Source organism: Halichoerus grypus, chromosome 9, assembly GCF_964656455.1.
Source record: "Halichoerus grypus chromosome 9, mHalGry1.hap1.1, whole genome shotgun sequence".
Taxonomy (NCBI): domain Eukaryota; kingdom Metazoa; phylum Chordata; class Mammalia; order Carnivora; family Phocidae; genus Halichoerus; species Halichoerus grypus.
The window spans coordinates 54,988,188-55,008,907 of NC_135720.1; the positions used below are offsets into that span (position 1 = coordinate 54,988,188).

The 20,720-nt window shown below is 33.7% G+C and overlaps 1 protein-coding gene across 2 annotated transcripts in view; it reads right to left on the reverse strand.

Annotated features, from left to right (window-relative positions):
- The window catches only part of LIN28B (lin-28 RNA binding posttranscriptional regulator B), a 128,190-nt gene extending 108,731 nt beyond the window's left edge, over positions 1–19,459 (reverse strand). The window contains exons 1-2 of one of the 2 annotated variants that reach the window (XM_078054396.1): positions 19,426–19,459; positions 11,405–11,592 (exon numbers count right to left, since the gene is read on the reverse strand). In XM_078054396.1, the coding sequence (XP_077910522.1) occupies positions 11,405–11,592; positions 19,426–19,459 (222 nt within the window). Of the gene's footprint in view, positions 1–11,404; positions 11,593–12,411; positions 12,422–19,425 lie in introns of those variants that run through there. The other variant, XM_078054397.1, reaches the window with a different exon arrangement.
- Positions 19,460–20,720: the final 1,261 nt, after the last annotated feature.

Here is a 20,720-nt window from a genome sequence, read left to right on the forward strand (position 1 = left end):
TTATTTCAAATATTTTACTTTTTAGTGACAACTATATTGTTCATTAACATAGAATTTAAACATTTGAAAAGATAGCTTAAGAGCAAGTTCAAACAACCTTAAAGATTAAATATTTAATGATTCATACTAAATCATAACATAATGACTAAATCACCAAATTAGAACCAAATATCAACATTTTCCTCACATTATCTAACTTCATAATAAAATATTTGTCCATTGATATTAATAGCCTAAGAGCTGCATAGCATTTTCTCCCAAACAACTACCTACAATGCTTATTATTACTGAAAGGTTAGACGGAAGAGGAACAGGAGAAAATGTTACCAATTAATTTCTTCTTATATTTACATGCAGTCCTGTAACACATTTCTTTCTTTTTTCTACCAGCAGTTTTTCCTTGCTAAATCATCCCAACCACCACTCCTACTTTCTTTACACTGTGAGTTCTGAGAAATAAGCTACAATTCAGAAACCCCAAATGATGCTAAAAGAAAATAGAAAAATAAGTACACTATGAAGGTACCACAATGTAGATAACAAGAGGAGTATTATTTGAAAAATCTATTTAGTGACCTTTTTTGGCTTCCTAAGAAAAACAACAGCATGTATGTAAACTGAGGTACAATTGTTGAAAAACAAATATTTTAATGCATAAAACACATGAATTCAATAAATATTTTCATGAATATTTCATATAAACATAAAACTTTGATATCTTACTCATTTTGAGATTCACTTCCATTCTATCTGTAGCTAACCAAAAGGGAAGTCACATGACTTACACAATGAAAGAGAAAGAACAGTTTTCTTTCCTTTCCTTTCTACAGGAAGAAACAAAAGCTCGGTATTAGCTATCCAAGGCCAATGGGTGGGGCCTGTAATGGATTGAGGTTAAAATCTTAATGGGGGCCCACTCGAACCTTCTGAAAGCATCAAAAATGTGAAAACGGCAACCAAAGCTTACAGAAAATAAGAAGCATTTAATGTAAGTTAGTTTTCGCAACTGGAAAATTCTATAGGAACCTAATTCAGTTTCTAAACAATGTTGCTGCTTTTGTTGGGGTAAAATCACCTAACTGTGATTCCCTAGCAGATACACACACCATCCCCCACTGGCACACAGATACTTCACAAGCTTCTTGAATAAATAGGAGTATCCAATGTCCAGGGTGATGGGTGGTCCTGAGGTCCTGAACCAGAGCTGTATACTTTTAAGGGATGCTGAGATAAGAACAAAGTGTTTTATGTTTGTTTTAAACCTGGCTCTGTATTTAAACTCTTCACACCATTACTGATAACAGTTCATAAACTTGTACTATAATTGATTCAAGCAAATTTCAACTGTCAGTATAAATACTGGAAATTAAATATATCAAAACAAAATAAATACTTTGAGACTTTTTAGAGTTCTGATTGAAATTAACTAATTCAATTTACTTTAAAGTAATCACGACATTTCAAAGCTGTAAAATCTCCACCTAAGATAGAATATCATTACACTTTCACTACCAACAGGGTGCTTTTATAATAGCTTATGAAATAACATGTATTTAAATGAAATTATACACACCAAATAAATTGCAATGCAATGAAAAACTTCTAAATTAGTAAAATTAACCCATGCAGAGTCACAATCAATCATCAACTATTATGCCCATTTTTATACTCCAGGCTTTATTTTACGTCTAATAGAAAGAGATTTTTTACAGAGCAGAAAGGCAGGATTTACAAGTGGCCCAAGGAAAAGATAAGCAATGAATAGTTCTGACCCCAGCTTCTCTGGTTTGATCAAGTGGGTCTGCAACCTGAGCCAAAGGGCGCAAATTCCTCACCATTCAAAATTCTTCAATGGCATGGGGGAGGAAACAGTGAAAGGGGCAAACGTGCAAATCCAACTGTCCTTAGATTTAGTATTCAACTAAAAATTTTAATTAGAGAGCTAAATAAATGAGCTCATTACTGTGATTAAATTTTGGATTCATAGTTTAACCAATCCTAAAAAAAAAAAAAGCTTTTTTTACTTGTTAAAATTGAAAAAAATTTATTCATTTATCTTAAATGTATGACTTACACAGAAATGTGTTAGGTATGTGTCTCTAATATCATTTAATCGATTTAAGGAAGTTGTTGAAAGTGGAATTAGTCTCCAAGTACCAGTGTTCCAATATTGTAAGCAAAATGATGTATTATTAAAGTCATACTTTGGAAAAACAGTTGAAAGAATTCATTCCAAGCTCCACAATATATCAAGGATCCATGAAGTTTTTAAAGCAATAGATAGAACTTGTGTTGTCAGACTTCTGTTACAAACTGAACTAAGGATAAAGAATTCATCTGAATGAAGAAAATGTTAAGATAAAAGAATTTAGGCATTATAGTATCTGGGCACATTCTAGCTGCTATCAGTAATGGCCTAGGCAACTGCTTACAAAGCCTAAGGGAATAAATGGTCATGAAGAAATCATGGCCAGAGTAAAGTTAATTTGAATTTTACATAGAGTCTTTAGATAATACAGCACAATAAAACTGAACAAAATCTTAAAGTTATTAGCAAACTTAAAAGATTTTGAAATAAATGTCAACTTTAAGATTAACAAAGTAATAAATTTTTTTTGTTTTTGTTTTTATTATTATATTATGTTAATCACCATACATTACATCATTAGTTTTTGATGTAGTGTTCCATGATTCATTGTTTGCGTATAACACCCAGTGCTCCATGCAGAACGTGCCGTCTTTAATACCCATCACCCGGCTAACCCATCCCCCCACGCCCCTCCCCTCTGGAACCCTCAGTTTGTTTCTCAGAGTCCATAGTCTGTCATGGTTCTGCTCCCTCTCCGAATTCCCCCCCTTCATTCTTCCCCAACAAAGTAATAAATTAAAGTGGGTTTTGATTTTAAAAAGTGGACTGTTATAACAAAAGGTTAAAGCAGCTAGTAAAAGTTAAGTGTGTTATTAATAGCACAGTAAAATGATTCTAAACATTGGTAAAGATAGTTTCTACACAAGAAATCTGAAAACTGGGTGCCTGGGTGGCTCAGATGGTTAAGTGTCTGCCTTCGGCTCAGGTCATGATCCCAGGGTCCTGGGATCGAGTCCCGCATTAGGCTCCTTGCTCAGCAGGGAGCCTGCTTCTCCCTCTGCCTCTCTCTCACTGTCTCTTATGAATAAATAAATAAATCTTTAAAAAAAAGAAATCTGAAAACTATGTATTTTAAGACTGATAAGAAATCACTGTATTTAGCTCAAAATTTGAAAACTAACATTTATTATTTTATCATAGTTTCCCCCAATTTAAATGGGTAGAAGCTACATAACTAGGTTTCATAAAAAAGTGAATGGTTTATGGGAAAAAATGATCCACTGCTTTTATACATAGTATGAAAAGAATGAGAATTGGAAAAATCTTACTAAAAATTTTGCTAAAAACAATAAAATAATATATAGCAAACTGTAGAGCATAACTCTTAAGTCTATCATCCAAGAGTGATTTACACCTACTATGTGATCAATAAAAAAATACATGAATAAATATTGAACCAGAAATTTTTCTAGAGTAACCATTTTCTTACAAGTTAGTACTTTTACACAATAAACCATCTTGCCAATTTATACCTCTAAGAATGTTTACTCAGTTGAGATAGAAATTCATTATATTTCTAAAAGAAATTCATTAAATTTCTAACAAGAAATATGAATATCAATAAGCCTAATTATGCCCTTTAGGTAGGTAATGAGTTTACATTGCATGAAAAAGTACCATAGGATAAATGAAATTAAGACAGAAGATCAGTGAAATGCATACTAATTAATCTTACTTTTATAAACATAGAAACTACTAGTGAAAAAGCAAGCAGAAATAACTCTAAAGAGAAACAAAAAACATTAAAGTAAGTGTGGGCTGTATTTGATAAAGGATACTGAATTGTAGCTTATGTCTAAGGTGACAAAGTTAAAAAGAGCCAGGTCATTTAACCAGTTACTATGACATATCAATAATAATATAGAACAACTAAACCTCCTGTCTTCAAGGGTGACTGACTACAAATGGACACAAGGAAAATTTGGGGGTGATGAAATGTTCTGTATCATGACTGTGGTGCTGGTTACATAATTTGTCAAAACTCATCTAACTGTAACTTTAAATTGGTGAATTTTACTCTATATAAATTATACCTTAATAAAGCAGAGAATGCCAAAAAATAAATGACATGAGTTTACTATCTTTTAAAAATTTTGACGATTTACATGGTGAGAGTATCAATAAAAATACAGTGCTCAAAATAAAAATTAAAACTAACCTGGTAGTGTTACATTCTTAAATTATTTTCATGTATACTACCTCAATGAGCCCTTACCTTAACCTTGAAAAATGGGGAGGAAAGATACTATTGAACACATTTCACCTATGGGAACACTGAAGCTTGAAGGAAGTGACTAGCCAAAACTAAGAAAACCACGAAGTGGCGAAGCCAAATCCAAACCTTCCTTCATTTCTGATCCTTTATTCCTTAGTCTACCACACTACCACTTCTTAGTAATATTAACTATGTACAACAAACATCACTGAGCCCTTACTATCTCCCAGGCTCAGTATTAAATGCTTTACATGTGTAATAACATTTAATCCTCATAATAACCTTATACAAAAGTGGTTACTGTTTTGTCCCCTCCCTTTATGGGACCCTGAGACACTGACAAGGTAACTCACTCCCCTACAATGAACTCAGATTTGAATACTGATCTATGTGACCAGAAGCTATACTACTGTATAGTACCTCACAAAGATTAAATAATTAGTTACAGAGCAAAAGGTATTATATATCACAGCAGGTCTATTTAAAATAATACTTTTTCTTTAGCTTATACTTAAGAATACACGAACTGGCTATGTACAACTGAATACTCAGGTAAAACTCATGATAAAACAAACTATTAAAACAACCTGTATAACTAATTCATTTCCAAGACCCCATTTATATCCTGATATTTTAAACAAACAATATTATATGCCAGAAATTAAGCTATTATACAACACATTTTGCCCAATTTTAAAGAGAACACATAAAAGAAGGTACCAATTTAATTTTCTACTATGAATGCATGCCTCTGAAAATAACTTATGTGTGATTTTATTGTGATAAGGACTAGGTTACATTTTAGTTCATTTATTAAACACACACTTGCTACACAATTTATATAACACCCCAAAAAATTAGGTATTAATTACTCCAATTTGCTGCTGGTTTTAAAAAGAAAGGTAAGACTAAGCCTATCAATTATCTATAAATCTTAGGTTAGACAGCATTTCCAAATTGTCAAATATTTAGACACTGGGTGGGGGGGCTGTAATTTTCAGATAATTTTCCAATTTGTTGCTAGATGGAAAATAAAATCAATCCTGATATATCAAAATGCAATATAACAAATACTTTTGTTACTCATTCAATAGAAGTACTCATTAAAAGATAATTTCTAAATATACCCCACTGAACTACAATGTATTTTCTTGAATATGTTACTGTTAATTTTTCAATATTAGAAGATGTTATAATCAAATTATTTTAGGAGAGAATATAAACCATTTAAGTTTCTTATGGACTGTGTATGTTACAATGCCATAACCTATAGTAACTATATGTTGAACAAGCTGAATTTCTTGTTACTTAAAATTCAGTGAGAAATATCTCAAGATATAAAGAATTGATAATAATAAAATAACTCTAGTTCACATGTAGTTCCAAATCAAGTCAAAAGAATATCATATTTAAAGTAATACATTTCCAGTTTAATTAATCAGAAATACCCTCACTTTGTTTAGGTTATACTTGGATTAGAAATAAAAACACAGCACACCATATTTTTAACTAGTAACTTTTAGGTTAATCACAATAGCAGAAGAACTACTCAGTTAAGATATACAAAACTATCTGCAATTATCTATGTAATTTCTGAACAGAAAGAATTCTGGCAAGTTTAAATAATAAGGCTTCCTTGCTGCCCCAAAGCAACACAATTTACAATGATCTCACTTTTTATCTACCATGTTGAATGCAGGCAACAAAGGAAGTTTTTAACTTCTTATGAAACCCAAGAACTCTAAGATTCAGTTAAAGGTAGGTTAAAGTTGTTATGCTAAATACTGGTAAGTGGTTTCTCATGTATTTGTTTAAAAAACAATTCTTTGATTTATTGCCTTCATTTTTTGTGAATAGTCTTCAAAAAAAAAAGAATAAAAAATAAGAGGAAAATATTTAAAACTTACAACAATAATCTTTATTCATTTTTACTGAAGTATAGTTGATATGCATCAATAGTATTTAACATGAGGAAGACTATCTTAAATATATGGCCAATTCACATATTGGCCACATTCAATTTAAACTGAATTAGAATAAAAATATCTTTTTAGAAGTAAACAAAAACAAAAACAAAAATGTCTTGAAAATAGACCAGCATTTGAAAATCAGAAGGAAAATTATCTAATATCTTTCAAGACAATAAAAGTCATAAAATTTTGATTTAAATGTCTTTACATGTGATTTTATGATTAAACAGCTTTAAAGCATTTCATTTGGGATTCTTCTAAATTGGTCAACTGGGCAAATCATCTTGAAAACTTGGTAGTTTTAGGAACAATTTTCAAAATATTAAAATGTATAATTCACTAACAAATGAGCTGTAACTATTAATGATCATATTTTTTTAATTTCTAAGATTTTGCTATGTCTAAATAATTTTTGACACTGATATTTTCAACAGCCCCAAGAATAATAATAATCACAACCATTCTGTGAAAAATGTATTCATGCTAAACTATGATAAAAATAAAGATGGCTAATAAATTGGTGATGAAATATTATGAAAAAATCTTTAAACATGAACATACTGGAGTAAATCTGTTTTCATGAATTGCATAATTAATAATCACTGAGACATGAACTCTCTTGCTACATCAACTGAACTGTGTATAATACATAAAATTTTCATATATTTAAAAACTATTCATCTCCAAATGTTTTCATATCATATGCTGTTAATAAAAATGCCTTAAATTTATCTCAGTTACAGAAATATTCTTATTTCTCCCATTTCCATTGCTTTGAGATGTTTTCTGAGCAAAGTAATAAAAGGAACATAAAAAATATATTAAATCGTTGTAATATGGACATTTGTGTTTTCCATTAAGATCAAAGTATAAACCAGAAATAAAAAGCATAAGAAGAAAACATCAATACTTGAAAAGTAAATTAAAAATTCAAAACCAAATTATTAATAAATATTTAAGCCTATTAAATAATGGTAGCTAAATTACAGTCATTTTGACATTACTCTTTCTCTCTGGAAAAAAAATTCTTACATAAATAGTGAAATAAATGAAATACATTTATGTTAAAAATTCTTTATACCATAGTTGATGGCAAAGAATTCCAGATATAGAACTGAAAAAGCAAAGAAAATATTATTATGCAAATGAGCTGAAGAGAGGAAAAGAATGAGAATGGATTCTATACCCCCACCGCAACAAAGTTTATTTTTTCTCATTAGGTGAGAAAATGACTTTGGAAATAAATATCAAAATTTACGTAAAGAAAAACTTAAATGATAATAAACATCAATAAGTAGTTATTAGGGAACATTGCCCTTCTCCAAAAAGATCTAACTTTAATTACCATGTGACTCATCTAAACTATCATTAAATATTTAAGTTCTGTCAAAGTTTATAATATTTCAAAAGGTTGCAAGAGACCTATCCAGGTAATTTAAATATGTTACCCCACAATCTAACTGTGAATGCAATTTTTTTAACTTATCAGTAACAATAAACTAAAAGAAGTATTAATTATTAGTACTTACAAAATAATTGTACTCAAACTGATGAAATCGCCTTAGTAGCAAAAGCAACCTAGACTTACAAATCTGTATTAACTATGTATGTATATTCTTACTTCAGTTGAGAGACAAATCTCTGCTTTGCACTGGATCCTCAAGTAAGAAATTCCTACAAATGTATCCTATTTACAAACTAAATCATCATCAAAATTGTCCAATTTTAATTATTAAATATTTTAAGGAACAACTCAAAAACAATAAGCTGTAACAAAATTCAAAAATACAGTATTTATATATTCTTATAAGTTTTTAAAAATATTATTAAATGCTATCGTTTCCACATTAACGTGTGTCAGAATACATATATTCATTACCAATCCATAATCATATGATCATTTAAATCACAAGTTAATATTAGGAAGTCAAATGAAGACTGCCATTTTTAAACCACCAATGGTCACATACCATCCTCAAATAGCAGAATCTCACTGCATTTATCAACAAGTCTAAAGATAAGAAGGGTATAGCATCTAAGTCATGTTTATTTTTGAGAAATTGGGGACATTACAGAGACCAGAAGAAAGCGTGATTGTATTCTTGCCAACAAATTTTAAATAGAATTATGTTAACTATTAATGTACAGCTCTATTTTAAAACTACACATGCATATATTCTCTTCATTTCACAGCAACTAAATTGTTCTTGATGTGCAATTCTTTGCAGTAGAGTTTTCTTTTTTTTTGCTATTCCTGTTTATTTTTATGTATTTTATTTATTTTTTGTTGAAGTATACGTAATCAATATTTTTTAAAGAAAAAAAAAATCCTGGAAGCCACAGCATGAATTTTTAAACATTATGTTAAACTAAAATGATTTTTTTATTTCCCCAAATACATACTATTAAAAATGTTTCATAGTACTTAAAAAATATCTAGTGACACATGTACTTCTGAAGACTCAAAAAAAAACACAAAACCCAAAACTATTCCATGTACTTAAAATAATGAGTAGATATCGGTCCAGTTGAACATTTAAAATTCCTAATTACCTACAATGCTTATTCTTTCATAACAAAATAGTATATAGATAATGAGGGAAAAATCTAATTTGAATCATATATTAAACATAGTATGCTTTCAAAAATTCTCATACAGTAAAAATGCCAGTAAAATAATAATTTTTAAAGTATTTTAAAAACTTTTGTTAAATGGTCCTGAATTGTAACCTGATTGTGTAAGTGATGCTGACATGATACCTGCACACATCATTTATGACTATTTATTATTACCTGCAATTGCTTGGCTAAAATCTGTAGGATTCCTGCCTTGTTCAAAACAATTATTCATATGATTTATATGCAATTTATGTGAGTCCCAATATAAGAGAAACTCCTCCACCAAGGCATCAAAATCAAGAAGAAAAAAAATAAAACTGAAATCTACATAATTTTTCCCTACGAAAAAAGTGAGATATATTTCAAAAAACGAATACTGTAGCCATCAAAAAAATTCCCTGAAGTATCACTTTCTAATTTTAATTTAAAGAATATCACTGCCCCGGTTTGTTACATCACAAAAATGCTAATACTTAAGTTCTATCAACTTTTTTTACATACTTCTTCCTAAAAATATAAGAACACAAATATATACATTTTATGAGAATTTTTCTCATGTATCATTTGAATACTGTTTTATTAGTAAATACACGATATGTAACAGAAGATTAAAGCAAGCTTAATATTAATAATCAACATTTGTACTCTAGAAACTGTTCACTACCTATAAATAAAACTTTTCCAGCAATATAGTATTTCATAATTCGTGGATATACTTAAGTTTACCAACATATAACCATTAAATAGCTTAAATTTGGATGTCTTGTGGTTCTAAATATTAATACTGGTTAATAAAATGTCTAATATTTGAATGTATTAAAAGGTAAACACAGGAAACCAAATTATAACAAGGTGTGATCAAAGAAGAAAAGGGCTATTTTTTTTATTCATCTATAAAACAAATTTATGAGATCATAAAGAACAATTTAACAACCTAAAGAAGGTTCAAAGTGGGGAAAGCCAGAGCCTGAGAGAAAATGGATTTGTCAATGATTTCAATCATTCAGTATAGGGAGGAAAAAAGCAGAAAATGTAGGTTCATTTTGCAATATAAAGTAAGAGGCATAAAATCCAGTAGCCTGTCTATGGACTTCTATTTATATATTTAAACCCTGTTTCAATTCACAGATTATGCTGATCCTTCCACATGTAAACAGCCAATAATGATGGCCAGGCCCTTAGGAAAGGAAAACACACACCACACAGCAAGGTCAGGAAGCTACCAACCACCACAGGACAACAGATCAAAACAGAATGGTTTCATATGTTTCTATTGTTTATATACTTAATTTGAAGATGATATTCCTTGGGGAGTAAAGGACGTTGTAAATATTACCAGGAACATGCAACACAGAATCAAATAAAATACATACTTTTCTTGCAAATATACTAAGTATTTCTTGCATGTATCTGTCAATCTGTAGTATTGAGAGCCATTCATTCAATTTTTTAAACTTAAATGTCAAGCCAAAATAAACCTCTTTGGTCTTAAATCCCTTTACTCCTAAGAATTCCTTACAGAGAATTAACTTCTTTCAATGAAATAATCAAGCTCACAAACTGTAATTTTTTTTTTTTTTTTTTTTTTTTTTTTTTGCTATAGATTAAGCAATAGAGGAGTGAAAATGGAAGAGTAGTACTAATTCACTTGTTTCTGGGTTAAAATTTTGAAAATAGTAAGCAATGACATTCTGTTTGGTATTTAAGCACCTTAAAAAATTACAACACAATATAAGCAATGGTGGAAATTTACCCAAAATAGCAGACTAGAACATTTTAAACACACAAACTAGAGCCACAGCTGGCCACATGTTTTTTGAGTTCAGTTTCTTAAAGAGACAGTATCCTTGGACCTATGCCCTACAAGGGAGCACATTTCTAAAATGTTTGATTACCAAACATCTTCTCTTGGCATTTCTTCAAATCCACAGTTGGCCAACAGTGTTCTATTTTATTTTACTGTAAAATCAAATTATTTTTATTTGAATCCACAAATGACTATCAGGGAGGCAGAAACGAAATAATAGGGGAAGCTACTGTGACAAGATATCTCAAGTAAGGAGACCCATAGATTTCCTATAACAGCAAATTTTTTTAAACTTAAAATGATCACTCTTTCTTCATTCATTTCCCCACTCATTCACTCAGCAGAGGCGACAGAGTATATTGTAACCCATAACACCGGAAGCTACACTACAGCAATTTCGCTGTCGAATGAAGAGGGGAACTTGCTAATAAAGTCAACCAGCACCCAAGCAGTGAAATTTCAAAGACTTCATTTTCCGTTTAGGAAAAGATACCCAGTAAGGGGCCCATACACATACCCTAAAAACCGGATTAACCCAGGATGGTAAGGAAGATTTTCTCTTTCAGTGTACGTCCATTGACAAACCTACTGACCAACTCCTGCACATGGAAAAAAAGAAGAGGGGAGATAGAAGTTTGGCTTACTTGGTGTACAAACACATCGACTGGAATATCCAAGGGGCTTCCCTCTCGGTTTATCATGGAGATGAATCCAAATCCCATTCGCACATTGAACCACTTACAGTGGCCAGTTCCGTGCAAAACCTGGGATTCCTCCTCTGCCTGCTCCGGCAGCTTCCCGGGCTCTTCTCCACCACCTTTGCTTGCCCCGCCTGAGTAGAATAGGACAAAAAGAGTAAGTTAGTCTGGATTCCCAAACTGTTCGTTGAAAGAGAAAAAAACTGATTGGGGCGTGGGGTAGGAAATAGAAAGAAACTCGAATAAATGGTTGATTCTTTTCTTCTACGGAAAATATTTAAAAAGAAAGGGTTAAAAGGGGGAAGCGGGGGGAGGAGGGAGCCACACTGTTCTATCGATCACATCAACTTCCACTTTTCTGTACATACGTGTACTTTTTCATTTAACTCCATTTTCCAGCCACATATTACAGTACAGCATGCGATACTTTACTTGCATATTGCTGATTTAACACTGATCCCATTTACAAAGAGAAATTTTCAGCGAAACTATTCTCTCCTGAGGGCACGAGGAGGAAAGAGAAATCGTGAAGATGGTTAGAACTAGTTAATGCACATGCGGCAGCAGTGAATCCAGGGTTATTTGCAATGTGCATACCCCTCCCCCCCAATAACTTTCAATTAAAGTTGGGGTGGAATGGGGGAGGGGGCAGGTGTATAAAAGTTTTCTTGGGCTCACTAACTGAAACTGCGCTTAATCACACTCAAACAATTCAAACAATAGCCCACTGAAAGCTTTTCAAGTTGTGAATCAGTGTGGGCGGTACAAAACATTTTTGGAGATCTATAACAATAGGTTGCAGAAAGCCCCAATGCGCGATGGGGAGTGGGGGTAATGCCCCGTATTGGGGTAAAAGGGGAAGGGGGGACCGGGAAAGAAGGGTGGGAAAGGGGGAGGGGGGGAGAGAAAGGAAGAGAGAAAATCACAGTAAAACAATAGAAAAGAAAATTAACCTTCGGCCATGTTGCCCCACGGGCCCTCTGCTCCAAACTCGTGAGATGAAAACTTTCCCTTTGGAACGGAGTGATCTTCTGCATCAATCTAACATCTTGATTTTGTGCGATCACAAATTTAGCTCGCATGGTCTAACGTGCTTTCCCTCTTTTGATTTTTTTCTCTTCTCTCTCCAGTTTCTGGCCCCCTGAGCCACGTGACTTTGTCAATTACATGCTTTCTTGCTACTAATTTCACCTCGGATCCTTAAGGGGCTGGCAAGAGGAAGAGATAACCAATCGCCATTTCATCTATGCTGACATCAAAATAATTTATGAATGAACATGAAAAACTCAAACATGTTATCTTAAAGACAATTTGGGACGCTTCTTTAGGATAAATCAGAATGCTGATTTCGTGCTTTTACTTAAACACAATGGAGGGAGTGTGAATCGTCGATTTAGAAAAACGGCAGTCATATATGTGCCCACGCGTGCCTTACACACAAGCCTGTCTAAATAATCTCATTTAGGGGGAAAAAGCCATTTAAATAAAGCAACCGATGTTACGCTTTTTTTCTCCCCTTAGGAAGTCAGCTGCTCCATAGTAGTACATCTGCTTGGGGTGAAAATTTCATATTTAATTCAGTTCTTAGAGGAAAATATATAATTTACAAACGATCTAATTAAACCTAATTACATCTCCATGAAACTTCAGATAATAGTAACACACACCTACAATAAGACGAAAACACACAATTTCCTGATCGTGCCCCGAATTTTTTTCAAATTTAAAATAAGATCCTACCGGAAAAATCGCTAGCACCTTCATGTACTCAAATTATGTTTAGGTTTATCATTTCGGAACATTTTGAAGGGGGAATTGTACTTCACAGGTTTCTCCGCCATCTCTTTCCGGGGGAGGAGATGTGATTAATGACTTCCTAAATAACAGCCCAGTTTTCCAGCCTAACATAGAGTGAACCTCAATCAGTGGCGATTGTTCCCCAAGAGCAAGACGACGTAGGGCAGGGAGGGGGAGGGGAGCGCCAGGCAGGGGAGGTGAAGAGGAGCCGCCAGCACAGGCGGCTGCAGAGCCAGAGAAAGAGGTGGGGGAGAAAAAAAAAAAGTGGTCGCGGGCGGGGGGAGGGGTGGGGGGAGGGGAAAAGAAAGAGGACAAGTGGGAGAAAAAAGGTAAATTCATATCATATTGATTGGACCCTGACATTTAAAAAGTCCACTACCAATAGATAGAAGAGTCGAATAAACGAAAATTTAATAACGGATTAGGCTCCTACCGTCCCTTCTCTGGCCTGGCCCCAGTTTCAAAATGCTTACCCTTTACCTTTCAAATTGATTCAAAGGATTGCTGATTACTAGATGCTCACGCCAATATTACCGCCCTCATCGAATACTACAATAAATATTATGGATCAACTAGAAATGCTTTACTTCCTTTAAAATATAAAATATAACCCGTCTTTGAAACATTAAAACGCCCCACCACTCTTTCCCCCACCCCACCCCCCATTTTCTTAAACAAGCAGTTTACGGAGAAACTGTACAGATACCACTTCCCTTCGGCAAAGCTACCGAGTTGACCCTCCCCCACCTTACCCGCAATCCCCCTCCCCGGCTCTTGAAACATGTCTACACTCCTAACTCTTAACACTGTTTCTCACAAACTAAAGTATGGGGATTCTGGATCTAAAAGCTTTTGAAAACCCACAGAATGCACCTATTTACACCACGTCCCCATATTAAATAACTAAATATAAATTCATACTAATTGGTTCAGAACTGAAATAAATGGGTGTGTGTAAATATGTTCTTTTCAGCTGTTTGTGGTAAAAGGCATCAATCAAGACTGATCAATTTGGAAAGATTTTTCATGTTTCTTTTGTTGTTTCTCAGGAAAGGAGGCAAAGCTTTCTCATTTTATTTACTTTGGGGAGAATAACCATATTCCAGCTGGTAGGGAGGAAAGCAAAAGTGTAAAAATCCAAATGATTTTGCAAGAGTAACAACAAAAGCGCTCAAAAAAATTATTTGCTAACAAAACATTTTTAGGCATTGTTTTAATAGTAGAAATCAACTGATTACACTGACCTATAATGAAGTAACTTTAAGATGGCATTTCAGGTGAAACATTTCACATAATATGAAATAGAAAAAAACTAATTTAAAATAAGTTATATGTTTTTTATATCTTAAATGAATTACTTTTAAAAATCAACATCTGATAAAAAAATTAACATCTGAAAAAAATCAACATCTGGTAACAGAGAAAAATAATCTGAAAAGTATTCATGGAAATTGAGGGTAAGTGCTACTATTTATATGAAAGTAATTATCATAAAATTCACAGACCAGTATAGTCTAGTGTTGTCACCAACATACATTTATGGTAAACAATATTTTATCTGTAAGTTTATTTTTAATTAGAAAATAGTTTAATCATCATAAAATCAGAAACAATATATAGGTGGATTCTGAAACCCTTGTTGATTATTAAATTTGATGAGATTCAAACCTATCAATCTATATATGAAAAGTGTGAAATACCATAACTGAACCACATTGAATGGTATGGTTATGAGAGTCACAGCCTTGCCTGATTGGGGGCCTCCAGTATTAGTGGAATTAAGGTAGGGTTCACTGGACTGGTCACTGGTGTCAGAGGTTATCGACTCATTCATTTCCTGAGAGGGACATCAGCCTTTCAAGTTGTGTAGAAGGCTTTTTCCAACTGGGAACTCTGAGAAATCCTCTAACATTCATTCACAAAGAATTTAAGGCAAATCCGTGTACATACCTGGGGGTGGGGGAAAGACAGAGGGAGAGAAGGGAAGAGAAAAGAGGAGGAGGGGAGGAAATTGGGAAGGGAGAGCAGTGAAGGAAGGAGACACAGTGAGACAGAAAATATCACTCTTTCAGGGATAGGGCACTGTCGTTTAAATAGATTCGTCTTTTCTGCCTACCTCCCCCACAATCTTTCGAGACTTAGAGCCTTTTATAAAACTGACCATAATCTCTTTAAGCTCTTAGAGTGCTTCTTTCACATAAAATAGTCCTATGAATCTCCTAGAATGCTTTCCAATTTGTCACCTTCCTGAAGTCTTCTGGTTTTAATTTTTTTCTCATTTCCTACTTGTTTTCAGTGCCAGAAAGACCTGTGCTTGACTCAAAACGCATGTCTTGTGAAAGCCAAATGTTTTAGTAGCTTAATTTATCATAGTTCTTTCAAAATGTTTCAAAAATGAGTTCAAGTAGTTACAAAGAATCATCAACACACTGGGGAGAAAAATTAAGGAATTAACCTATCCATATGCCTGTTGGTCATCACAATCTAAGATTTCTTCATTTAAAAAACGAAGTACACATTTTATTGGCCGTTTTCTTTCTTTCTCTCTTTTTCTTTCTTTCTCTCTCTCTCTTTCTTTTTTTTCAAAAACTCCAAGAGTACAATGCAAGGAACCGAAAAAGGTGCCAGAGCCACCGAAGTGGTTGTCAACTATAAGCAATGAGTGACTTCTATTACAGCAGAAACAATGCTTTGGTTCTTCTTAAAACTAGGAGGAGGGGCCGTGGCACTGTGGCGAGCGACTCCACCCGCGCTCTCCTCCCGGCAAATAAGGCCGGGGTCTGCAGCCCCAGCGCTGCCTTCGCAGCCGCCAGTCTTCCCGCGCAGCTTGCGCCCCAGGGTCGCTAGGACCCCCAGGCCAGCAGATCCGCCCTTTCACTCCACCTCCCGCCCCAGCAACTTCCTCTCCCCTTTCTCTCCCCAGTCACCTTTCCCTTTATTCATCACATCACCACCTCCTCTCCAGAAGTCAAACCGTTCCAAAGAAGACTGGTGATTTCTCACTAATAAGGGGCTTTTAAATTTGTCGTTTTGTCCCCAAGAACACCAAACAAAAGAAACCCTTGCCTTCACTATTATGAAGGCAACACTTGGCACAATCTACTACTTTTACTGCATTTCCAGATGTATAGCACTTATAATTTGGTCCCTTTATCTGTGAGATATCTGTCTCCGCTATCTAAGAGAAGTGAAGTCAAGGGGGACGCTGAATCAGAACCCCAGAGACTGACCACCACCCCCACCCCACCCCCACTCCCCCACCAGGCTAAACCTAAAATGGAGCTGTCTTCAGACAGAACCCTGGCGCCGTCCTTTCGGGAAGCCAGGAAAACGTGGCAATGCGCCTTTGGAGGATCAGGAAAAGACTTATGCGGGGAAGGGGGTGGAGGGGCGGCTGGGGATGATTTTAGGGAACCAGCTCTGGAGCCCCGGGTGAGGTTTCCCGCCCAAAAGCTGCAGACCCACACGTCGGGCAAACTGTTCCGATCCCTCCCACTCACTGTGTTTCAGCAAACTACTGGCAAATAACTTTTCTTGAAATTCTTACAATACGGAGTCAAGTGAAAGAGTACTCGCCTGGGTGCGCTGGTCTTATAGTAGAGGCACTTCAGAATTGGGGGGGTATTTTGTTTTTGTTTCCAAAAAGCAAAATTCCGTTCTCATTTAATTTCCTTATCTGGAAGCAAAATGCTCTGGCTTAAACACAATTGTTCAATTTGAGAATTTTTACACAGCTGTAAAAATCTCTTAAAATTCTTCCTTAAATATCTTTACACATTTCCCCAGGTATAATTAAATTATGGAAAAACAGGAACCGATTAGCATAAAGTTTAAGTTTTCCAGACAAATTGCCTTCGTATTTCAAAAATAACTTTCTTTCCTTTTGGTCAGTTATGTTTCAGCAAAAAAGTAACACAACACAATTAATTCAGAAAAGGGGCATTATTTTAAGACCACCATTTTGTAGAAACTTTCTTTCAAAAAAAACTGGAATAGAAAAAATCCTATTCTATTAACATACTTCTCCCCCAGTGAAAAGGAGGAATATAATTTTATTATTGGTCCTCCCAAATAGTTTCTGAATTGTGCTCAATACTTCCTTAAATGATTTTAATTGGAACAGCAATAGATTTGAAAAATCATTTAGTAATAAACATTACATTACTTTGCCTAAAATAGCCTAAAATAGCACAAAAAGAAGCTTCATGATTTATTTGAAAGATGAGTCATATTTTTCACCTGTACTACTTGAACATGTATTCTTCATAATTTAAAGATATTTTTGCAGTGAATATTTTCAGTCTGTAGAAATTACACTAAATAATGTAAACATACAAGTCTTTACCTGTCTCGCAAAGTAATGAATGAAAGTTTATTCTTTAAAACTTAATCTCATCAAAAGAAATAATAAGCTGAAATAAGAGTGTGGACTGCTTCCAAGTTATTTCTTTTAATATCTTCACTCTGAGTTTATTTGGGGGAAAAGGAGAGGTAGAGGGAAAATGGAAAGGAAAGAAAGCAGGAGTGAAAGATTAGGCAAGTGAGAAGAAATCTTCAGGCTTTAAAGATGCCTGTATAAGAAGCAAATCTGTGGAGAAAAAAGATCTAACTATATCACTGGAGACCAGGGGTGCCTGGCTGGCTCAGTTTGGTAGAGCATGGGACCCTTGATCTCAGGGGTTGTGAGTTCGAGCCCCATGTTGGGTGTACAGATTACTTAAAATAAATAAAACTTAAAAAAAAAAAAAAGAAAGAAAGAAACTAGAGGCCAGAGTTCTGGTCCCATTTAATGACCTTATGACCTTAGGCTAATCATTGAGCTTCTCTGGGTCTCAGTTTCCTCATCTGCAAAGTGAGGAGACTGAACCAGTCAATGTTCAAGTCTTTCAGCTTAAATGTAATCTCTGGAAATAAACTTTCTTGTGGTCAGAGTGGAACCTCTCCCTGGCCAACCCTTTTTTAATCACAAGGAAACACAGACATGAAACTTTATTGCAGTCACTTAACACATTGGCGTTAACATTATTGCCCAACAGAAAAGAAAAAGGCCTCTGGACTGCCTCCAATCTGCCACCAGAGAAAAAATATAATCAGTAGTAAGGGGCAACTCGTTGGTAAATGAAAATATTGTAGCAACTTTTCAGAATCTTCTTTTTCATGATACTCATGAAAAGCATCATCTCCATGTCAAAGGATTCACTCCAGAGAAAAGTCAAGTGTTTGTCAAATGGCAGAGCCTATCAGTGGCTTCCTCATTAAAGATTTGATCCCTACTACTTCCTCTTGCTACCTACAATCTTATATTTAATAAGCTTAATAATAAAATAACAGCTTTTTATTTGTACTTACTAATGCTCATGAACTTTGTCATATTACAGCTTTTAAGTGTGTTTTCAAAATAGTATTAATCAAAAGTAGACCCAAGACACTAAATTCAGCAGAGCAGAAGCCAAAATACTACATTATTATCAAATAGAATTGTTACTGAAAAGTGTTGTAAGTTTTCAGTTAATTTCAGTAATAAAAGAAAATATTTATGTATCAAAAGTCTAGGTTTTATAGCACACCTAAATAAATAAAAGGATATATATTTTTAAAAGTCTAGGTTTAAATTGTTAAAAGTTCAAATGATTTATTTTTACAGTATAATGAGGAACAAATTTCATACATGTTCATGAAAAGGAAACTAAATGGAGCTTCCTAGATTAAGAAAATTTCCTGAGTCCCTGAAAAATGTTTAATATATTGTGCTATTTGTTATGGTAAATTATCTGGAAATAGTACCAAGTGTCATCTTTAAATTAATTCAAACAGGTATCTGTCAGTTCCCATTTTTATATGGGAGTTACAAAATGAACAAGCCACAAATCTCCACAAGCATTTAAATATCTATTATCTATCTTGTATGACAAATGGAAAAGGAAACCACAAAATCCAATACTGCTAAAGTCAGAAGGAAAAGGAGTTAATTAGAATATTTCATCCATGCAATTCTGGTGGGAGTATCAGTTTATAGATGAAATCATCTGGAGTACAGTAGGATATGGTACCCATCTTGCCAAAGTGGAGAATTCCTGAGGGCTGTCAAGTTTTCTTATATGCCTCGAATAACCTTTTTAAAACCTTAGTCAAGTGAAATATTTAATTGGAAAAAAAAAGTAAAGACTAACCTGGGGCTGATGAAACCTGGTTGAATGACCTCATCGTCTTCTGAAGAACCTAAAATCAGAGAGCTCAAGTCAGTACTACATTAATTGCCTATTTAACTGCCTCTTCTTCAGTTTAATGGCTTATTAGAAAGCAATAAAATGCCTAGGTGTTTGACTCTGTGACGTGACCTGTAAACTTTTTTTTAACAATTTAAGACTCACCCAGCAAAATCACATAACCAATTGGCATAAACTTGCCTCTCATTCCTATTAAAGGACATTGGTTTAAAAAAACATCTTAAGCAAGACCATTAAGATTACTCTTAATTGTTCATGACCCAATTTCATGAGGAATAGTTTTAAATTTTTTTAATGTTTTACACTGTAATTCAAAAATCCAATTTTTTAAAAAAATCAACCTAACTTACAACATTTTATTGATGAACTTATTTGGCTATTCTCTTCAGATATATTTTAGAAGATAAATCATGAGAATATAATTGTGGTACTGTACTATTCAGTTTGGGTCCATTACATTCACATACTTTGCGAGAAAAAAATTAATAGTAGTACACTTAATCATTAAGTATATTTAAAGTATCTAAGATATATGAACCTACATTTTAAAAAGCAAAAACAGTTCTTGTTTCAAAAATATGAGTAAGTACTGATGTTTCTAATATATCCACTGGCAGATGTCATGACACAATAAAACTTGAAATAAAGAGGTTACCCAGTAATGAAGTATAGCAATTGGAAGAGAAACTCCTGCTGACCACTGAATTATTTTTTTCCTGGGTTTAGAGTTATTGAGGTTTGGAAAATAGCTTGGTTTGAACATGCATCCACTCACCTACTACCACCCAGGGTTGTCTTTCTTCCCTTAACTAAGTTTTACACACTATACCTACTATATCAACTCATGAAAAATAAACCATTATGTGTAAATTCTTTAAGTTGCAATCTAATTTTCTTCTCAAAACGAAATGGAAGCTTTTCCAAGTGCAGAGTTCTACTGAATGTTGACCCAAGATTCTTCTTACAAAGGATGACAATCCCAATGAGTTAAGATTTGAAAAGAATAGAGGAAGAATGTGAACAAAAGGCACGTGAATCTCTGCACATTAAATCCTTCAGTTATCCTGTGTTTACAACCAAAAGACAGAAGACAATGACAGACCCTAAAGTTAACAAAATTCATTGTTAAAACTTATCGAAATAGTTTTCCTTTATATTGAACCTATATTGTTTTATCTTGTACATTTCATTTAAGTGGGAGTGTATTTAAATATTGTACATAAATTTCAGCAAAAACC